Consider the following 23,431-nt stretch of genomic DNA (forward strand, 5'->3'; position numbering starts at 1 on the left):
AATGCTCCTGGCACATCATGACCACTCATTAAATTCCAGTTTCTTCCTTCTTGATCGTGAGACTTATCTGTCATCATTTCTGCAGTATTCCCTGGAGCTCCTCTAAGCAGAGTTCTGGCCAAAGCAGAGACACTCAGTAAGCACCATTTGATGGGAAGGCACAATTCACTGGGTTCCCAGAAGCACCAGCCTTAGTTACCTGTGGGCAGGTGAGTGAAAATCTAGAAGCTTCTCTGTCCATACTTGCCTGTCAGTGAGGAAGAAGGTGGCCCTGCAGTACATGAGGTCAGCCTGCCTTGCTGTCTGAGTGACACTTCTGTTAAGATTGGGATAATCCTTTCTGATCTCTAATTTAGTCTGCCTTGCTTTGATTAGTACATAATGGCAGTTGCTAGACCAAGCCTGAAATGCAGAAACACTGCTGCATCTGACAACATAGCCTAGATACGTCCATCAGCTGATGGCTTCAGATCAGTCTTCTGGGAAGTAGGCTATTCTGAAATTGATGGGCTTAATTAGAAAGAACTTAACTAGGGCAACTAGCTAATAACGACCTGGAAATATTTATACAGGGACCACTCACAAGTTTTCACTGAAACAGGAGTTTTTAAAAATCCAAAGCCTTCAACAGCCAAAGGAGCATCTTTGGTGGGGAGAGATGGGGTAGGAGGATCTTCACTCCCTACCTGGAACCCCTTCACACCCTGGAGAGGCCAGACCTACCTCTGGGAAAGACAAGAAAGGGAGGAAGCTGGGCCAGTGTGATGCAGGCTCTGTGTATGCCTGTGGAATCAAGGAATCTCTGTTAGTTTTCTTAACCACATTCGGAGGTATTTCCACTCCATAATTGTCTTCCTCAAAGTAAGGAGACAGCCACCAGGAGGTGAGTGAGTGGCCAAACTCACTTGGTGGCAGAGTGTGGCCCTCCTTGTCCATGCCTGACCCGGCTGTGAGTGCCTACCACCCTCAGCTCTCCCGCGAGGGTGTGAGGTGTCTCTGTGCCACCACGGCCTCACAGAACCCAGGTCGAGATCTCTGTGAATGATCTAGAGGATGAAGAATGGTCTGTCCTGGGGACACGCACACTTTAGCTAAGCCCTTCTGGCAACCACGTCTCAGCTCTTTTATTTACTCTGGTGTCTGATGTGGGCAAATAGCTTGCAAGTGGCTTTGTGGCTGTCCCATGGGGGACAGGAGCAGCCCCACTCCCTCCTCCACAGTGTGGTTTGGATGTAGAGAAGAATAACACCACACACACACCAGGAGGGTGGGACTTGCTATGAGAGCAGGGCAGGCTGCAGCCCAGCCAGAACAGCTGCAGCAAAGGGGGCCCTGCATGGCTGAGTGCAGCTGAGGGCTGTATTGTGCTGCGTGGGAGCCAGGGTAAGGGTGCCGCCACCCCTCGCCTGGGATTTGCATTGATTTTGCAGTTGTGGGGCAAGAGGGGAAGAAGAAGGGGCTGGAAGCCATCGCGATCAGCAGTGGCCTGGTGTCTGTCACACTCTGCGGGCTGAGCTGACATGAGTGTGTCCTATGAGGGACACAGGAGCAGCCTGAAGAGGGCTCGGGCCCCATTCCCCATGTCCAGGTAGGAATAGGGAAGTGCAGCGAAGGGTGAGTCCTCCCAGCTGCTGATGATATGGGGGTGTCCACACAGGGCTGCCTTCCAGCAGCAAATCCCTCCTGTGACAGCCACTGCTGTAGGCTCTCCCACAAGGCTCCAAGTCCTTGCTTTCTGCCGACATGGGATTAGAGGTACCCAGTCCTGTTCTGTGTTGAAGTGCACTTCTGGGGGTCATTTACTTGCATCTGAGATCTGTGAGTGAGATTTCTGTATGTTAAGAAAAGCTGGCCGGGCGCGGTGGCTCAAGCCTTTAATCCCAGCACTTTGGGAGGCCGAGGCAGGTAGATCACGAGGTCAAGAGATCGAGAGACCATCCTGGTCAACATGGTGAAACCCTGTCCCTACTAAAAATACAAAAAATAAATTAGCTGGGCATGGTGGTGCGTGCCTGTAATCCCAGCTACTCAGGAGGCTAAGGCAGGAGAATTGCCTGAACCCAGGAGGTGGAAGTTGCAGTGAGCCAAGATCGTGCCATTGCACTCCAGCCTGGGTAACAAGAGCGAAACTCCATCTCAAAAAAAAAAAAAAAAGAAAAGAAAGAAAAGCTGGGGCCCTGGAAATGCTTCCTGGGCTGTCCCAGTCTTCCCCGTCCCAGGGGATTGGGCACATACCCCAAGTGTGCAGAGGATGCAGAGGAGCTGGCCTATGCCCTCAGGTGGGAAGGGAGGGGTGGGAGTGCCCAGCACTGCAGGGGGCAGGCTGCATTGGCACTGGGGGGAGACGCACCATGGATCACAGGGACCCACGATGCTAGGCAACTTGTCAAAATGTCGGGAAGGTGCATCTGTAGTAGACAGAATTCTTGGGATGCTCCCAAAACCTCTGCCCACTGGCTAGCCAGACTCAAATCTAGGGACTGCCTGCAAAGGACTTTGCAGATAGGACTGAGGTCACTAATCAGCTGACCTTAACGTAGGGAGATTCTTCTGGATTATCTGGGTAGGCCCAGCATAATCACATGAGCCCTTAAAAACAGCAGAAGAAGCCAGGAGAGGAGATAAGAGAGGCTGAACACAAAAGAACTCAACCCACCACTGTGGATAGGAGACCCAATCCTCTCCACTGGTCCTCCTTGGAAAATGGTAGTAGCCCCTGGGCATCACAAGGCAATTCAGCCCCTCTGGGGACCTCAGTCTAACAGCCCTCTGGAACTACGTGTCTATAATCTGAATGAGACTGCAAGTGGGTTCATCTGGAGAGCCTCCAGAAAGGGTCACAGCCCTGATGACACCTTAATTTAGGCTCTCTGTGACTCCTAGCAGAGAATCCACTGTGCCAAGCTGTGCCCAGCCCTTGACCTATGGAAACTGAGATGACAAATGCATGTGATGTCAAGCTTCTAAATGTGGGGTCATTTGTTTCGGCAGCAGTAGGCAGTAATATGTGCACCCTGCCTGTGGGAGTCACATGACCTAGGACCTTAACAGCGGCCCAGGAGCTGGCTGGCTGTCAGTCACTGAGTAGATGAGGAGGAACTGTTATCCATTAGGGAATGCCATCCAGGAGCCGTCTGTCTACTATTCACCAGTTAGGGAATGGGGAGCGAATTTGCATTTTAATGCTCGATTCCCACCATTTCCTTAAACAGGAAATCCTTCCAGAGTAGAATCTTGACACTTACTTAGGGATCTTTTATGTTTTTAGGGTGCTGTGCCCAATCCTTCTGGTCCTGCTTGTGCTGGGGAGTGGACTATTAATCAAAGAGCAGGTCGGGCAAGGCCACCCACCAAAGCACCAACACCTAGGTGCTGGGAGTGGGTCTGAAGAGCGGCTGAAAGACCAAGTCCAAGTCACGGAGGGAAGCAAAAGTCCAGGTCATCGGCTAAGTCGAAGGGATAAAAGGGGCCAAAAATAGTCTGAATGGTCCTGCTCAACACAGCTGGGTGCTTGGAAGGGGTTTGGAAGTAGAATGTAAGTAAAATTGGTCACCCTGTGACTTAAGATTGAGGCAAGGCTGTCCCAGCACTCAGGGTTCTCAGAGTCGAGAAAGCGAGACAATGACATACATCTTCCACTAAAATACAAGGCACAGGGTGTAGTAAATTGCAGTGGAATTTCAGAGAAATTTAAAAGAAGGGATCCAGCAAAGAGTAAAGGTGTTTGTCATGGAGAATGCGGTAACGTTAACTTATGGACCTACTGTGTTCTCGGTCCTCTATGTGGAAGATGTCTGCACTCTGGATGGTGGGAACCACTGTGATTCCTGACTGTCCCTGGTCTCTGTGTCTATTCCAAGAAGCCCTTCAGCTCCCCCATCCCTGTGTTTGGAGTCAGCCAAAGCCTAAGGGGAAAGTGGCCAAAATGCTGAATTTACATCCCTGTCCTTCTCTCCTCTCCTACATTTTAGCCCTGTAGTTTCCTCTTTCTTTAATGTCTTTCTGGTACCTTCAAATAGATATTTATTACTTTTTCATTCAACTTTTTAAGCTTTTCTTACTTTTTATGGGCTAGGGTATTTCCTCTATTTTTTGTTTATTCTTCACAGATATTGTTTTAAAATATGAACATGTTTGTTGCTTTTTCTGATTGTGAAAATAATGTATTCATCTTGGCAAATCCAACATAACAGAAAATAAAACAATCCCGAAATCCTACAGTCCAAAAATAGACACTGTTAACTATTTGGTACATAACCTTTTGTATATCTATGCCTTTTCGTTTTTTAAAATTATTTTTCGTAAATAAGATCACACTCTACATACTGGCTTGTAAGCTACTTTTTAATTTAATAATATCCTTTTAGCGACTTTAGTTTTGACAAATATAAAGCTAAATTCTTCTTCTTTTTTTTTTTGAGACAGAATCTCGCTCTGTCCCCCAGGCTGGAGTGCACTGGTGCGATCTCAGCTCACTGCAAGCTCTGCCTCCTGGATTCAAGTGATTCTCACGCCTCAACCTCCCAAGTAGCTGGGATTACAGGTGCCTGCCACCACACCTAGCTAATTTTTGTATTTTTAGTAGAGACAGGGTTTTGCCATGTTGGCCAGGCTGTTCTCAAACTCCTGACCTTGGGTGATACACCTGCCTCAGCCTCCCAAAGTGCTGGGCAGGCATTAGCCACTGTGCCAGCCCCTAAATTATTCTTTTGAATTGGCTGCACGGTGTTTCATTTTACAAATGTACCTTAATTTATTTTAGTGGTCCCTTAATAATGTTCAAGTTGTTTGTCTGTCGTGTTTTTCTATTAAAATCAATCGTGGAATCAATATACTTACAAAAACATATTTATGTGCTTTTCTGAGTCCTTGTTTTCTTAATATAAAATCCTAAAAGTAGAAAAATTGGATCAACATAATTATTCTCTGTAAAACTTTTCTTGAAGTATAATATGCATACATAAAAGTGCACCAACAATAAGTGTATGTTTTGATGAATTTTCACAAAGTGAGTATTCTTGTGCAACCAACATCCAGATCAAGAACTAGAACATCACCATCACAACAGTCTCTTTCTTTTAAATGGAGTGTTTAGTCCTTTAACTTTTAATGCGATTATTGATATAGTTGGGCTTACATTTGCCATTTTGCTTTTTTTTTTTGTCACGTATTCTTTGTGTTACTCTTTTTCTCCTTTTCTGTTTTCTTTTAGGTTAATTGGTTCTTTTTTTAAAAAAAAATCCTATATTAATTTATTATTGGGTTGTCACTATTCCTTTGTGTTATTTTGTAACGGATGCTCTTAAGATTATTTTATATATACACACACACACATATATATATATATCTTCAACTTTTCATAGTCTACTAAAAGTAATGTTTACCACTTTATATAAAATGTAAGAATCTTGCACATGTATAATTTCATTTATTCCTTTCCTGATTTATGGATAGAGCTGTCATTTATATGTTCATCTACATGTACTATAAGCCCCACAATATAATATTATAATTTTTGCTTTCTATTGCTATATAGTTTTAAAGAAATTAATTTTAAAACAGTGTGTTGTATGTACCCACAATTGAATACTTCTGATCCTTATCATTTCATCTTGAAAATCAGAATTTCCATTTGTCCTCATTTCACTTCTGCCTGAGGAGCTTCACTTAACATTTCTTGTAGTAAGCATCTGCTGGTCAATAACTCTTAGCTTTCCTTTTTTTTTAATGGCAGATGATGTAGTGGCATCCCGTGGGTCACCACCAGGGACATGCAACCCCATCTTTCATTTTTCTGAACATGTCTTTATTTCACTTTTATTCTTGCAAAATATTTTTGTTGATGTAGTATTCTGAGTTGATAGTTTTTTTTTCAGCAATTCAAGATGTTGTTACACTATCTCTGTCTTTCATTACAGTCAACTGTCATTCCACAAACATCTGTCCAGTTACGTTTCTCTGTGTTCTGCTTGGGATTCAGTGATCTCCTTGAATCTGTATATTTATTCTTTTACCAAATTTGTGAAAGTATTGGTCATTATTTCTTCAAAATTGCTTCTGCTTTATTCACTCTCTCCTCATGTATATTAGACCATAGTATTTTCCCAAGTCACTAAGTTGCTGTTCATTATTTTCCAACATTTTTTTCTCTTTTTCAAAGTGGATCATTTCTACTGGTCTTTCTTCAGGCTATTTCTCTTGGTGTTTCCAATCTGCAGTTGAGCCCATTCAGTATTTTTATTTTGATACTGTATTTTTCAGTTCTGGAATTTCCATTTGATTCATTGTGGTAGTGTCCATTTCTTTGCCATTTCCCATTTCATGATTTAGAAGTCTGTATATCATTCTAAATAAAGCTTCAGAATATATTTAGCTTTATTATAATAATGTTGAGCTGGTGTCTGTTACTGCAGGCACCTGGATCACCTAAGTGCTGGTTTCCACTGATTGACGTTTCTCTTGGATACCAATCACATTTTTCTTTTCTTCATGTGTCTAGTAAATTTGGGTTGTGTCTTGGCCATTGAATAGTTTATGGTGTGTTTGGATTCTGCTTTTTCTCTGAGAGGTTTTTTTTTTCCTGCCTTTTAGCAGGAAGTTAATGTGGCTGAATTATAACTTCACATTTTACATTCAGGTTTTGTAGCCTCGACTAGGCTGCTTGGAGTATTCCCCATACCTTCAGAGTTCAGGAGTCAGCCAGAGATTTGGGCAGAGCTCCACAGAGTTTTGTCTGTAGCTCCCATCTGCAGCTCTTTGTTCTGAGATTGTCCTCCTCATTGATGCTTCTAAGATCACCCTAAAATCTTTGTTCTAACTGTTAACTCAATGACACTGTGACTGCAGGTTTCTCTCTGCATTTTAGCCAGCCCTTTGTGCCTGCCTACAGGCAGAAAGCTGAAAGGGCAGGAAACTCAGCCAGGGGTATTCCCCTGATTCCTGCCTGCTTTGGGTCATTCTCAAGTGCCATCAGGTAGCCGCTTTTTGTACCTTTTCCTCAGTGGGTATAATTATTTGCACAGAGTTCGTCTGATAGTAGCCATTCCACTATTATTAGAAACTGTTAAGATAAAAGAAATATTTTTTTTAAGCCTACGGCACCCAGTATTCCCAGGCAGTCCCCCATCCAAGTACTAGATAAAAGAAATATTTTATTCATTGAGTGATTGACAGGGATATTTTTTACATTCTGTCATGTGAGAAAATTGGGTTTTGATTGACCCTAATGGCCTCTGTTGAAGAGAAGCCTGTGCTTCTGTATCAACCACTTTGGACAGCATTGCATGCAACTCACACCTACATTGGTGGTTCCTGGTGGCTTCCCTTGAAACTGGTTAACTTAGATTGGTCAGAAGCCCATCAGAGCTGAGGGAATGGGGAGGAGAGAGGAAGCCAAGTCAGGTGGGCAGCAAGCTTTGGATGCTGTGGGTGAGGCAGAGCAAGTGTCACTGTTGTGGCTGGGGTTACTTTGTTGTGCACTTGGGCCATAATGAAGGGAAGCTAAAGCCACATCCTTACAGAGCCCTACATCTTAGCGTTGCAGAGGCATTTCCACTTTAGAGATCAAATTAGTGTCTATGTGTTTAAAGTAGATTCATTATGGACAGGTCTTTAAGGGAAAAAAAGGTGAGTACATTGTTAGAGCAGAGGGGTGTGTGTGTGTGTTGGAAACTACACAGGTTTGAAGCCAGAGGTCTCAGGGTTGTGTATGAATTCTGCTGCCATTTTCTCTCTGAGCTGGTAAAGTCTTTCCATGCTGCAGGATTTCTCTTGTGTGAAATGAAGTCAAATAACACAGTAAACAAAGGAGTAAACAAAAGTATTTGTTGAACCTGAATCCAAAAAGTTTATATTTCATTTTCTTGATAGTAAAACAAAATAGTCCCAGCATTTCAGCATATCTGACCTTTTCAGCCTCCTTTATCCCAACCTCCGCCCCTTCACCCACCCTCAGATTGTCCTGAGTTTCACCAGTGTTCAAGCTCATGCCTAGGAATTTTACAGGAAATATTTGACAAAGGGAGAAAAGTAGCCTTCAGCAAATTTTTTTATCTGTCGTAAAGGGATGTGTGCATTTGAATAGACAGTGTCAGGGTCGGTAGGAAAAGGAGGTAGCAGAAGAGGAAAAATCTTGTTTCTGGGAAGTCTGCATGTTTCCAGCAGTATCTTAGGACTTAAGATTCCCTGAATATCAGGACCTCAAGCATGTCCTTCCGTATCAGCCACTTTGGACAGCATTGCATGCTATTAATGCCCATATTGGTGGTTCCTGGTGGCTTCCTTCAAAACTGGTTAACATAGATTCGTCAGGATCCTATTGGAGCTGAAGCGGGTGAGGTAGAAAGAGGAAATGAGGCCAGATGGGCAGCAAGCTTTGGATGCTGTGGTAAGGATTTTGCCACTCTGAAGCAGAGATCAGGCAGAGGAATGATGTGATCTATTGTAGTTTACCAAGGACCACTCTGGGTATAGTGCAGTGGGAAGACCAGCTGGAGATTCTTGTGTCACTACTGGATTGTGGGGGTGGCAGGGGGCAGAGATGGAAGACTGGAGGTTGGTGGTGGACAGATGAAAACGGTTGGATTCTGGATAATAAAGTAAAGGTGGGGCTAGCTGATAGACTTGATGATAAATATTAATGTGAACTGAGAGAAAGACAGGTGTCAAAGATAAGCAGAATTATCCTTGCCAAGATTTTTGTTAGGAGCCACCAAAAGAATGCAGTTGTCTGCTGCTGAAATCAGGACACCTGTGGCTGAGCAGGTTTGGGTGGGTGGTCAGAAGTTCTCCTTGGGGCGTATTAACCTTGAAATGCATATCAGGCATTTCAGCAAAGGGGCCTAGGAGACACTTGGAGTGGAAGGAGGTAGGTGTCTCCTCATTGCCTAGAGCTTTCTTTGACCACCCATAGGAGGCCTTTACAGTGACTGCAGTGCAGATATGTCCAAATACCTGAAAGTAAACTGAAGCCTGGCTGTCAGACAGAAGATACTGAAGTTGCAAGGCCACAGGGCTCTGAGCACAGAATGGGGATGCCTTTCACTGTGAAACCACATATTTCTATAGCAAGAACCAAGGCATTTGTGCCAGGACTCTGTGTGTGTGTGTGTGTGTATGTGTGTGTGTGTGTGTGTGTGTGTGTGTGTTACAGTCTTGCTCTTTTGCCCAGGCTGGAGTGTAGTGGTACAATCTCAGCTCACTGCAACCTCCGACTCCTGGGTTTCAGCGATTTTTGTGCCTCAGCCTGCTATGTAGCTGGGATTATAGGCATACGCCACCACGCCCAGCTAGTTTTTGTATTTTTAGTAGAGATGGGGTTTGACCACATTGGCCAGGCTGGTCTCAAACTCCTGACCTCAGGTGATCTACCTACCTCAGCCTCCCGAAATGCTGGGATTTACAGATATGAGCCACCGCACCCGGCTCTGACTCTGTGGAGAGTTGACTCTGTGGAGAGCACAGTGGAAAGGAAGTCTACCAATATTTTCTTTACACATCCAAGATGAGAGATTTATGTAAAAACCACACCTTCAAGATCCAGGAAAAACTATTCTGGTTCAAGAACCCGTAATCACTATGAAAAGATTCACCTTGGCAGCTACCTGGGACTAATGACAACTGTGACATCTTCAGATGTCACATGCTGAGACAAAAGAACTGCCAGCTTCAGAGGAGGAAGCACAGGGCACACTGCAGTATGAATAGAGGCATGGTCGTCAGGAGTAGATACAACCTAAGGTGCCCGGCTCTCGCCAGCCTGGCAATAGATATATTTGTATTTGTACTTAAAAGGTGTGATTATTAGGTGTTTCTTTAAAATAATATGCTGAAGAAAGGCTGCATAAATTTCAATCCAAACTGAAGAGAGGTGCAGGTCTACCAACAAGTGGTCAGCTAGAGCGTGCGCTGGATCTCGAGACCAGCTATATGGTGTGCTGAAGGTCTGAGGATGCTCAGGTGGTTACTTCAATCTGAAACTGATATCGGCATGCCCAACCCCTGTAAGCTCAGACGTGAGAGTTTCTCCTGCAGGAATGTCTGATGCATTTACCTCAAGTGGCTTGCACAGCACGGGGGAAATTGTACCATTTTAGAAGTCTAATTTATTTATTTATTTAGAAACAGAGTCTTGCTCTGTTGCCCAGGCTGGGGTGCAGCAGTGTGAGCTTGGCTCACTGCAACCTCCACGTCCTGAGTTAAAGCAATTCTCCCACCTCAGCCTCCTAAGCAGCTGGGATTACAGGCACATGCCACCATACCCATCTAATTTTTGTATTCTTAGTAAAGACGGAGTTTCACCATGTTGGCCAGACTGGTCTGGAATTCCTGAGCTCAAGTCATCCGCTGGTCTCTGCCTCCCAAAGTGCTGGGATTACAGGCATGAACCACCATGCCCAGCCTAATTTGTTTAAAATAACTATCTCAGCTATAATCTACGACGAAGAATAATGGCATTTTATTTGGTATTTAAGTAATTTTGTGGTGAAAACTGTCAATCATAACATGATTTTATTTTATTGTAGAGCATTAGGGTGAAAACAATGAAAATTTACATTAAAGGAATATGTGACATAATTTCATTATATTATATACAGTGTTGTATTAATTTGCCAAAATTTATAATTTGGTAAAGATATGCATTCCTTGGGTTTGTACTCCAAAGTCTATGACCTAAAATGTTGAGTTGCAGACTGGTTCTCTTCAGTGAAAAATGAAAATCCTTACCTGAATTTTGCAGCAACATAAATTTAGAGGAATATCCTCAGCACTTCACATGTGCCTAACATAACACTACCATGTTCACTAACATAACACTAATCATGCTTCACTTACAGCTAAAGCCTGATGCAGCCGTGTTTTCTGTAATTACTTTTTGAAGTAATTGTGACCACAAAGTCTTATTTGTACATGAAGACCTGACCTTTGGCTGATTTCCCAGGTTAGAAAAAGTCCTGCTGGGATTTTGGTAGGAACTGCATTGAACCTATGCATCCATTTGGAGGCAACCGAAATCTTCCTCCCGTGGAGTCCTCCCATCCATGAACACAGAATCTCTCTCCATATTTAGATCCTCTTGATTTCTTTCAATGCTCCATTATTTTATTTTATTTTTTATTATTATACTTTTAAGTTCTGGGGTACACGTGCAGATCTTGCAGGCTTGTTACATAGGTACCCACATGCAAGTCTCAGACATCATGTAATTTGATCTGTAAATAGCACAGTGTGTGTCTTAAAACATGAAGTCTCTCTCTTTGTGTCTCACTTTCTTCTCTGGTATTTTTAAAGCAGTGGTTTCCCTGAGGGAGAATGAAACAGATTTCTTGTAGGAGTCACTACTTTTTTTGGGTAAAGGCTCCTCTTACCTTCAGTCAGATGACACCACAGCACCAAATAGCCAGGGGCCCTTGTGGGAGGGAGGGTTGGGGCAGGAACAGGGTTCTCCTTGTGAAGGCGGAAGAGCTAGAGACCCAGGGGTAGGAGAGGTGTGGAGAGGGTTGGGCACTGAGAGAGGGGAGCACTTTTCCCCTGCCCTAGCTGCAGGTTGCCTGCGAGACCTCAGTGTGTCTTACCTGTGCGAGCTGCCGAGCCTGTATCTGTGCAGCACACCTAATGTTCCCTGCCTAACAGGTAGACTGGAATCATACACACTGCAGCAGGAGGGTCGTACATTCTCAGAAGAGGTTACTTTCCCCCGCACCAGGAAGAGACCTGGGAGACAAGGGAGGCTGAGAGAAATTCAGTTTCTCCCAGGAGGGCCCAGAGGCAGGTCTCCGCAGCAGAGGGCATTCCTGCTCGGGGCTGTAAATGGCTCAGAGTTTCTGCTGCCAAAGGGAAAAAGCTCTCCAAAGCTGAGGTTTTCAGTGAACATTTTGTACAACCTAAAAATTACAAATCTGGAGCCGAGATGACTAAATGTAGTGTTGGATCCTGAAACAGAAAAAGGACATTTGGGAGAACCTGAGGAAACCTAAACAAAATCTGGACATCAGTGACCATCAGTGCGTCCGTGTTGTTCTGTGCACGTGACAAATGTGCTACGCTAGCATGAGACCTTCTGGTCGGGGAGTCCCGTTGTGGGTGCCTGGGAACTCTGTGCTGAGTTTTTTGTTTTGTAAGTCTAAAACTGTTCTTTAAAAGTCTATCAAAAATAACCTTTCTTTAAAAAGCTGGGCCAGGTTTCAGTGTAATCCCAGCACTTTGGGAGGCCGAGGTAGGCAGATCACCTGAGAACAGGAGTTGGAGACCAGCTTGGTGAACATGGGGAAACCCCATCTCTACTAAAAATACAAAAATTAGCTGGGCATGGTGGTGCATACCTGTAATCCCAGCTGCTTGGGGAGCTGATGCAAAGAGAATTGCATGAACCTGGGAGGTGGAGGTTGCAGTGAGCCAAGACTGTGCCACTGCACTCCAGCCTGGGCAACAGAGCAAGACTCCATCTCAAAACAAACAAAAGCTGGAGAGGATTTAGACAGAGCAGAAGGCAAATGCCAACCCATGAGCCAAGGCACCGGGCCAAACAGGAGCAAGGGAGGAGAGACTAGTCATGAGCCAGCACCCGGTGTGGTGAGGCAGGCCCAGCATGGGGCACCTGCTCCAGACCTGGCTGTCAGAGTGCAGTGCAGGGCACCCTGCCTGGTTCCAGCTGAGAGGTTCCCAGCGGGTAAGCAGACACTGCTTGCTGTCTCCTCCTCTAGCACCTTTCCAGCATTAACTGTTGGACTCACTGTCAACAGGAGCCATCCTGCAAAAGTCATGCAACATAAATAAACCCAGTCCAGTGCAGACAGCCCAGGGACCTGGCTGGCTTGCAAAGTTTGGCTCCTTGTGAGCTGTGTGATTTGAGGAAAGCAATTTTATCTCTCTGGGCCTGTTTCCTCATCTGTAGAATGGACACATCATTTTGCCTTCCTTGTTCATGTCACAAGGATGAAGTGAGAGGCCCCTGTGGGAGATCCAGGAGGGACACACTGGGAGGTGTCAAGGTAGCAAGGAGGGTGAAGAGTGTTCCAGGCAAGAGGGACAGCATCCAGCCCCAGAAGCGAGAGGGTGGGGTTGCTCCAGGTCATGGAAGATCTGCAGAGCGGCTGGAGTAGAGTGAGAAGCGGGAAGGAGGGTCAGAGGTGAGCCTCCCAGGCAGGCCTGGCATGCGTGTGGTCCCTGCCCAGGCAGGGCGGGAGGTGCAGGAGGGGTCTCAAGAATTTGCATCTCTAACAAGTTCCTTAATTGCTGCTGCTGGTCTGAGGACCACACTTTGAGACCACTGACTTCCAGGGCAGTAGGTCAGCACAGGAAACATGCATACATACAGTGGACATTCCTCCACCTCTCTCCCTGGGTGGACAGAGCTACCTGCCTTTCCTTGTAAGGGGAAGCAGGGAATTGTTTGGCTGCTGTTCATCAGAGGCAAAGGTACCCTCAGTGAATATTTGTCTAGAATCTAGAGTTCTCAGCTGCTCTGCTGTCTAAACATTGTTGGAATTTCAGAATGGATCAGAGACTGCTGACTTGTCTTCCTATATAAAAATTTAAAATCCAAAATATAGATTGACCTTTGTGTTGCCAGGCTGTGTTGTTTTTGTGCATTGATTCACCTACAGACACCATGGGGCACATGGTCTCGTCCTATGAGTTAGCTGTGTGAGACCCTAGCAGCCTTGCTTTCTACAAGAGTTTGAGCCCAGTCTGAGCAGACAAGTGACTGGCTCTGCCACTGGCTGTCTGCACAGAGCCTGGATCTCCTGGCTTCAGTCCTGGAGTCCTTCCCCCGCCCTTCACCTTCACCTTCACTCCCTCTCTAACGAGCACCTGCTCATCCCTTCGTTCATGCAGTTGTGAAACCCTCAGGAAACACCTCCTCAGCCCCACACCCTGTGTTGGGAACTGGAATGTAAAATGATGAGTAAAAGTACTGGGAGACTCATGTTGAAACTTGCTTTTCTTTTCTCCCAGGCTGCAAATTTGCTAGATGAGCAATCATTTTGTGAACTGCTGAGACCCCAACTGGGACTAGTAAAAAGCCAAGAAAAGTAGTGACTCCCACAATAAATCTGTCTTATTCCCCTAGAGAGACTATTATTTTTAAAATACCCCAGAAAAGAAAGTGTAGCAGCAAGACAGAGAGGGATAGAGATGCCTTACCTTTTAAGACATATGCTATGCTATTTACAGATCAAATTACATGATGTCTGGGACTTTAAAATGATGGAGGATTGTAAGAAATCCAATAGGATCTAAATATGGAGAGAGATCCTGTGTTCATGGATAGGAGGGCTCAAGAAAGTAAAGATTTCAGTTGTCTCCAAGTTGATACATAGGTTTAATGCAATTCCTATCAAAATCCCAGCAGGATTTTTTCTAGCTATGGACAAGATTAGTCTAAAATTTACACAGAAAGGCAAAAAAACAAGAATAGCTAAAACATTTCTGAAAAAGAGGAGGTAATTAAGAGGAACCACTCTACCAAACTTCAAGAATTATCATATACCCACAGAAAACAAGACCTTTTGCTGTGAGAGGAGGATGAACACATTGATTGATGGGACAGAATAGAGAATCCAGAAATAGTGCCAAACCAGGACAGCCAACTAGTTGTTTAACCAATCGTGGTATAATCCACATGCCATTGTTATTTCCATATTTTGTAATTTGTAGTTCTTATAATGACCATGCTAAGGATGAAGTGGCATACCACTGTGATTTTTATTTGCATTTCCCTAATAACTAGTGATGCCGTATGTCCTCATTTATATGCTACTGACCATTTGTATATCTCCTTTGGAGAAATGTCTATTCAGGTGTTTTGCCTGTGTTTGAGTTGGGCTGTTTTTTTAGTTTGTATGTTTTGTTTTTCGTGTTGTAGGAGTTTTTCAAAAATATATTCTGGATGTTATTCCCTTATCATATATATGATTTGAAGATATTTTCTCCCATTCCATGGGTTGTCTTTTCTCTCTTGATGATGTCCTCTAATGCACAAAAGATTTAAACTTTGATATAGTTCAATATCTCTCTTTTCTTCCTTTGTTGCCTGTATTTTTGGTCTTATATCCAAGAAATTATTTCCAGATTAAATGCTGTAAAGCTTTCCCTGTTTTCTTCTAAGAGTCTTATAGTTTTAACTCTTATATTTAGGCCTTCATCCATTTTGAGTTAATTTTTATATGTGTTAGGTAAGGTTCTAACTTCATTATTTTGCATTTGGGTATCCAGCTTCCCAACACTGTTCACTGTAGAGACTGTCTTTTCCCCCACAGTCTTAGCACCTTTGTCAAAAATCAATTAACCACATATGGGAGGGTTTATTTCTGGATCCTCTATTCAGTTCCATTGGTCTATATATCTATCCTTATGCCATTTCCACATTATTTGATTATTGTGACTTTGCAGTAAGTTTTAAAATCAGGAAATGTGGGTCCTCCAATTTTGTTTTTTACAAAATAATTTTGGCTAGTCAGGATCCCCATATGAATTTTAATGATGAATTTTTCTATGTATGTAAAAATTGCCATTGGGGACAGGCACGGATGGTAATCCCAGCACTTTGGGAGGCCGAGGAGGATGGATCATCTAAGGTCAGGAGTTCAAGACCAGCCTGACCAACATGGAGAAACCCTGTCTCTTCTAAAAATACAAAATTAGCTGGGCATTGTGACAGGCGCCTGTAATCCCAGCTACTCGGGAGGCTGAGGCAAGAGAATCGCTTGAACCCAGAAGGTAGAGGTTGCAGTGAGCCAAGATCATGCCATTGCACTCCAGCCTGGGCAACAAGAGTGAAATTCCATCTCAAAAAACAAAACGCCATTGGATTTTGATAGGAATGTATTGAATATGTAGATTGTGTTAGGTGGTATTATCATCTTAAAAATATTATGACTTTCAATTTATGAACATGAGATGTATTTTTTTTTTAGATTTTCTTTCATTTTTTTTCATCAATGTTTTGTAGCTTTGAGTCTACATATCTTTGGCCTCTTGGGTTGTTTATTCCTAAGTACTTTATTCTTTTTAGTGCAATTGTAATGAAATTTTTAAAAGTTTCCTTTTCAGATTACTCATTGCAAATATGCAGGAATAAAACTGATCTTTGTGTGTTAATTTATATTTGGTAGTTTGAATTTTATTAGCTTTAACAATTTTATTATAGATTCTTTAAGGTTTTCTACATATAAGATGATGTCATCTGCAAACAGAGATCATTTTATTTTTCCTTTTCAATGTGGATGTCCTTCATTTCTTTTTCTTTTCTTTTCTTTTTCTTTTTTTTTTGAGACAGAGTCTTGCTCTGTCACCAGGCTGGAGTGTAGTGGCGCAATCTTGGTTCACTGCAACCTCCATGTCCTGGATTCAAGTGATTCTTCTGCCTCAACCTCCCGAGTAGCTGGGACCACAGGTGCGTGCCACCATGCCTGGCTTATTTTTTTGTATTTTTAGTAGATACGGGGTTTCACCGTGTTGGCCAGGATAGTCTCAATCTCTTGACCTTATGATCCACCAGCCTTGGCCTCCCAAAGTGCTGGGATTACAGGCATGAGCCACTGTACCCAGCCTATTTCTTTTTCTTAACTGTTTGCTCTCACCAGGACTTACAGTACTATGTTGAATAGAAGTGGAGAAAACAGGCACCCCTGTCTTGTTCTTCATCTTAGAGATATAGCTTTCACTCTTCTATCGTTATGATGTTAGCTGTGAGATTTTCATATGTGGCCTTTATCACATTGAGGACTTTTCCTTCTATTTCTAGTTTATTAAATTTTTTAATCATAAAAGCTTTGTCAATGCTTTTTCTGCATAGATTGAGATAATCATGTAGTTTTCCTTTATTCTGTCAATTTAGGGTATTATGTTGATTTGTTCTCTTATGTTGAACCATCCTTGCATTCCAGAAATCAATTCCATTTGGTCCTCATATGTTATCCTTTCAATATGCTATTGAATTCCATTTTCTAGTATTTGGTTGAGGAATTTTGCATCTACATTCATAAGGGATATTAGTCTATAGTTTTATTGTAGTTTCTTTGTCTGGGTTTATTATTAAAGCAATACTGATGTTATAGAATGAGTTGGGAAGTATTCCTTCCTCTTCAATTTTTTTGGAAGAATTGAGAAGAATTGGTGTTGATTATACTTAAAATATTTGGTAGAATTTACTACCAGATGGTAGAAGCCATCTGGTCCTGGGCTTTTCTTTATTGGAAGGTTTTTTGATTATGCTTCAATTTTGCTACCAATTATAGATCTATTCTGATTTCCTGTTTCTTCTTGAATCTGTTTTGGTAGATTATGTGTTTCTAGAAATTTTCCACTTTATCTAGTTTTATTTAATTTGTTAGTGTACAACAGTTCATCGTATACTTTTATAATCATTTTTATTTCTGTAAAACAGGTGGTAGTGTTCTTACTTTGCTCATCAAAACTTTTGACTTTTTAAAAAGTTACAAAAGCAATCCGGTGGAGAAAAGATGTTCTTTTCACAAATGATGCCAGAAATAATACCAGTAGACTATCCATAGGTGATGAAAATGAACTTGACCTAAGCCTCACACATCATACAGAAAACACACACACACACACACACACACACACAAACTGAATGATATATTTCCATGTAAAACCTTTAGGAGAAAATCCTTGAGAACCAGGGTTAGGAGTTCTTAGACATGACACCAAAAGCATGACTCATAAAAGGAAAAGTTGAGAAATTGAACATTGTAGCAATTTCAAACTTTTGCACTATGAAACCCTTGTTAAGATAATGAAAAGATAAGTTACAGATGGAAATAAAATACTTGCAAACCTCATATCTGACAAATAACTCATATCTAGAATATGTAAAGAACTCTCAGAGCCAGATGTGGTGGCACGAGCCTGTGATCGCAGCTACTTTGGATCTGAGGTGGAAGGATCACTTCAAGGAGTGATCACTTCCAGGAGGTGAAGGATCACTGCCCAGGAGTTCAGGACCAGCCTGGGCAAACTGGCAAGACCCTGTCTCAAAAAAAAAGAACTTTCAAGTTCAACATTATAACACCACTTAGAAAATAGGCAAAAGTGGGCAAGGCATGGTGGCTTACACTTGCCATCTCAGCACTTTGGCAGGCTGAGGCAGGAGGATCACTTGAGGCCAGGAGCTCAAGACTAGCCTAGGCAACATAGTGAGACACTGTCTCTACGAAAATTTCTTCAAAAAATTAGCTGAGTGTGGTGGTGTACACCTGTAGTGCCAGCTACTCAGGAGGTTGACGTGAGAGGATCCCTTGAGCCCAGGAGTTTGAGGCTGCAGTGAGCCAGGATCATGCCACTGCACTCCAGTCTAGGCAACAAAGCAAGATCCCACCTCTTAAAAAAAAAATAGGCAAAAGACCTAAAGAGATATTTCACCAAAGAGGATATGTGGCAAGTAAGCACATGAAAAGATATTCAACATCATCAGCCTTTCAGGAAATGAAAATTGACACCACGATGAGATAACACTACACACCTATTAGAATGCGTAAAATATTAGAATGCTGAAGATTCAGAGAAACTAGAACTCTTAGACATTGAGAGTAATAGGAACGTAAAATGGCACAGCCACTCTGGAAAATAGTTCGGCAGTTTCCTCAAAACTAAATCATCTATCACCCAGTAATTGCACTCCTGGGCATTTATATCAGAGAAATAAAAACTAATGTTCACACAAACTTGTGCTCATGAATGATCATAGCAGCCGTGTTCATAATAGGCAATAGTTGGAAACAACCCACATATCCTTAAACAGGTTAGTTAAAGCAACGGGGGAATGGAGTGCCATGGAATATGACTCAACAGTAAAAATTAATACACATAGCAGTATTAATAACTGTCTATTAACAGTATTAATACACATAGCAGCTGGGATAGAGTGCAGGGCATTTGGCTGAGTGAAAAAGCCAACCTCAAAAGCCTGCATTCAGGTTGCTTGTGGCTGTGCAGACGTGCATTGGTGATACAGTGCCATATGCCTATGCACACACATTGCACGAATGTCAGGTTCTTGGCTGTGAGATCACACTGGACTTGTGAAAGCTAGACCATGGACAGAAGCTGGGTGGAGAGTGCACAGTGCCCTCTATACTATAGTAATATGCCCTGTGACTCTACAACCATTTCAAAATAAATATTTTAAGGCCCTAGGGGAGAAGGTATGGCAATTTGACAACTTTGGATGGATTTCAGTTTGTTTTAGATGTATATCATGGTATGTTTTTAAAGAAAGAAAGATGGGATCCTTATGTTTCAGAAACTTACACTATGGTGTTTACTGATGAAATTATATTGTCTTGGATTTTCCCTAAAAACCGTCCAGTGGGGAGGAGAGTTAGATGAAACAAAAGTGGCCACATGTTGAGAACTGTTGACGCTGGACAATGAATAGACAAGATTCCTTATGCTATTTTCTGTCCTTCTGTGCACTTTTGAAACGTTCCATAATAAAAGTTTTTAAACACAAATGAAATAAAAATCATGAGTGTTCCTAGGGACTTGTGGCTGTGTACAAGGTTAGGAGCAGGCCCTTAGCTCCTTCTCACAAGCTGGGCTTAGGCCACTGCCCACAAGTGGGAGACAGAGTGTGTTAGTCCATTCTCATGGTGCTATAAAAAAACATCTGAGACTGGGCAATCTATGAAGAAAAGAGGTTTAATTGGCTCACAGTTCTACAGGCACCACAGGAAGCAAGATGCGGAAGCCTCAGGAAACTTACAGTCATGGCAAAAGGGGAATGGGAAGAAAGCACCTTCTCCACATGGCAGCAGGAGAGAGAGTGAGTGAAGAGAGAAGTGCCACACAGTTTTAAACGATCAGATCTCATGAGAACTCATTCACTATCATGAGAACAACAGAGGGGGAAATCTGCCCATGATGCAATCACCTCCCACCATGCCACACCTTCAATTCAACATGAGATTTGGGCAGGGACACAAATCCAAACCATATCCCAGGGGGTTTCCCAGGTCAGTTCTGGGGGCACATGTGGAGCTTTAACTGTGTTCCTGACATTGGCTCTGCCAGGCCTTTGGGCTCCACCTTTGAGGAATGTGCCATTTGCCACCCCAGTCATCCTCCCAGCTTCCATCTGTTCAAGTGTTCATTCTTCCATTGGTTTCTTCATCTGTTTTGTCACCATTTATCTGTTTCTTCCATCTGTTTACTCATTTATTTACTTAACATTTCCTAAATGTTGACATTAATGAGTAAGGCATGGCTCCTGCCTTTAAGGAGCTCAGTGTCTAGTTGTGGGGAGTCGGGCCAACAAGTATACAGGGATGTGTTTCCTGCTGTGACAGTTGTCTGTTCACGCTTTCTGAGAGTAAGATAGAGGCATGGATGGGTCTCGCACAGAGTAGGAAATGCTTGAAGTGAGTCTTCAAAGTTCATATTTTCACTTACATTGGGCCCATGTGGATAATCCAAGATAATCTTCCCATTTTGAGGTCAACTGGTTAGCAGCCGTGGTTCTATCTGCAACCTTAATTCCCCTTTAATTCCTCAGGTAACATAACATATTCACAGGCTCTGGCTCTTTTCGTCTTTTGGAGACCATTATTCTGCCTCCTGCAAAAAGAGAGTCCAGAGGCAGACCCAGCTATATATAAACTCAACTCAAGGACAGAGAAGACACTGTAGGTCCATGGAAAGGACTGCCCGTTTCATGAATGGTGCTGAGATCACTGATTATCCTTAGAGAAGAAAGAAATTGGATTCCAACCTCACTCCATACACAAAAATCATTTCCAGGTGGATTAACAGCATACATGTCAAAAGAAAAGCTATAAAACATGAAAGGATAACAGAGAATACTTTATGACTCTGAGGCTGGAAAGAATTTCCTAGACACAGAAAACATACACCAAATAGGACTAGATTGACGGATTTGTCTATATTAAAATTAAGGACTTCTGTTCATCAAAAGGTACCTTAAAAATAATAACAAGCCACAGCCCGGCATGGTGCTTCATGCCGCCTGTAATCCCAGCACTTTGGGAGGCTGAGATGGGCGGATTACAAGATCAGAAGTTCAAGACCAGCCTGGCCAACATGGTCAAACCCTGTCTCTACTAAAGATACAAAAAATTAGCCAGGCATGGTGGCGTGCACCTGTAATCCCAGCTACTCAGGTGGCTGAGGCAGGAAAATCACTTGAACCTGGGAGACAGAAGTTGCAGTGAGACAGAGGTTGCATTATTATATGATAATAATAATAACAAGCCACAAACTGGGAGGAGATAGCTGTGGCACATCTGAGTGACAGAGGTATCTGTGAAAGACTCATACAAAATGTGAAAGATCATACAACACAAGACTGTACAGCAGTGAAAATGAAATCATCACAGCTACACACACAGTTGAGTAAAGGAAACCAGCCAGAGAAGAGTGGATTTGCAGGCTGCCTTTAGACAAGGTCAAAACCCGGCGTAACTGACAGAACTAAATGCTAAGACAAAGGCATGGGAATTACTTATTGAAAGTTCTAATTCTTGGATATCTCTACAGGAGGGGGATGGGAATGGGACTAAAGCAGGGTATACAGGATGTGGCAGGTCAAGTTTCTGGTGTTTTTCTTAAGCAGAGTGATGGGTACCAGGACTGTTGATTGTATTAAATTTCAAACCATATTTGTATGTATGTAACTGTATATTTTCTTTGAATACACACATATATATTGCATAACAAAATGTTAACATTTTTCCTAAGGGCCTAATACTATAGCCAGCACACTGGAAAATGATTTGTCGTTGAATACAACTTAAGAGGCTCTTGAGCTGTGTGATGGTGAATACTTGTGTTTCCTTGTCAGCCAAGTTGCTGTAGAATGGGATGATGCATCCTTTCACCCAGGCCACATGTTTGCGGCAAGGATGTTTTGAGAACCTAGCCCTGCAACCTGCACCCTCCCCTTGCAGAAGGAGCATTTGTCTTGAACCCATTGGGCTCCTTCTCTGCATGTTCTCCCCCTCAGCCCTTCCCAGCCCACCCCACTTTGCCCAGCTGCTGTCTCTCCTTCCAGCCATGCCTGATGGAGCTCTGGACACAGCTGTCCGCGCTGATGAAGTGGGGAGCCAGGAGGACCTGTATGATGACCTGCACGGCTCCAGCCACCACTACAGCCACTCTGGAGGGGGTGGTGAGCAGCTGGCTATCAATGAGGTAGGGTCAGGGCTGCGTGGGCAGAGGGAGGGACAGGCTGGGCAGCTGTGGCCCTGACTGTCAGGGGACTCCAGCACCCTCATGTGGGCCAGATGCCCACAGTCCATGTTCCATGAGGATGCTGGTGGTGCTGGCTGCATTCAGCACACTTTCAGCCTGTGGTCCCCATTTTGGGATATGGTGTCAAGAGCAGGGTTTGTCCAACACAGGACTCCATGTGCCCTGCTGGGGGCCACAGAGCAGATGCAATGTGGGCATGCTGGTCCGCCTCATGAGGCTGTCCTAGTGAGCAGCTGCCAAGCACTATCTCAGCTGGAGGAGCTCTACTTAGTAGAAGGGAGGCCAGGGCTTCTCCAGTTACTTCAGCCCCTGACCCTCCAACCATCCATCTGGGCAGGCTGGGGACAAGGCGAGGGAAAAGTATTTTCTCTCCTGTTGACACCAGGAATTCAGAAGTATTGCTGTTGCTATGACAGCTGCGTGTGAGTTGCTGTGTATTTGCTCTTCCTACTGAAGCAGAAGAAATCCGTGAGAATCCTCATCCAGGCAAAACTGGTTCCCATCCGAGTTCTTCTTCCTTCGCATTCCCCATGAGAGAGGAATCGTGATGCTTTGACGCTCCTCTCTTTCTCACTCACCCTCCTACTTTCTCAGCCTCTTTTACTTAACTAGAGGGGGTTGTTGAACATCATGGAAGTGTAACCAGATGACCAGCACAAGCACGTGCCCATAGCAAACTCTGTGTTCTCCAGTCAGAAGGTACTGGTGTGTTTCTGCTTCATTAAAACCAGACTCTGACTACGCAGGATCTTATAGCACTCAGGTTTTTCCTTAAGAAGGGATCAGTTTGGGAAGAGTTGGCTTTTCTGTGAATAAATGAGCCGGGAGGCTTCTCAGAAGCCAGTGAGGAGGGTGGCGTCCTCTTTACCCACTGGACAAAGGAATGGAGTCAAAGGCCCATGAACTCCACCTAGAGGCCCAGCTCTAGATGATGATTTAAAACAGTCATTAAGGCTGGGCACAGTTGCTCACACCTGCAATTCCAGCACTTTGGAAGGCTAGGGTGGGTGGATCACCTGAGGTCAAGGAGTTTGAGACCAGCCTGGCCAACATGGTGAAACCCCATCTCTACTAAAAGTATAAAGATTAATCGAGCATAGTGGCAGGCCCCTGTAATCCTAGCTACTCGGGAGGCTGAGGCAGGTGAATCTCTTAAACCTGGGAGGTGGAGGTTGCAGTGAGCCAAGACCATGCCACTGTA

General features: G+C 43.6%; 1 protein-coding gene and 1 long non-coding RNA gene across 11 annotated transcripts in view; both read left to right on the plus strand.

Moving 5' to 3' along the window:
• The window catches only part of ARHGEF4 (Rho guanine nucleotide exchange factor 4), a 210,985-nt gene that overhangs the window by 170,657 nt on the left and 16,897 nt on the right, over positions 1 to 23,431 (plus strand). For 9 of the 10 annotated variants that reach the window (XM_035304084.3, XM_078326970.1, XM_078326974.1 and 6 more), the window contains one exon: positions 22,031 to 22,170. The exons of the other annotated variant lie outside the window; for it this stretch is intronic. In XM_035304084.3, coding sequence (XP_035159975.3) covers positions 22,031 to 22,170 — 140 coding nt within the window. The remainder of the gene's footprint in view (positions 1 to 22,030; positions 22,171 to 23,431) is intronic. 10 annotated transcript variants of the gene reach the window in all.
• Positions 82 to 4,844, plus strand: LOC144576612 (uncharacterized). Its single transcript, XR_013518811.1, has 2 exons — positions 82 to 209; positions 3,269 to 4,844. It is a non-coding gene; the product is annotated as an uncharacterized LOC144576612 (long non-coding RNA).

Source organism: Callithrix jacchus, chromosome 6, assembly GCF_049354715.1.
Source record: "Callithrix jacchus isolate 240 chromosome 6, calJac240_pri, whole genome shotgun sequence".
NCBI lineage: Eukaryota > Metazoa > Chordata > Mammalia > Primates > Cebidae > Callithrix > Callithrix jacchus.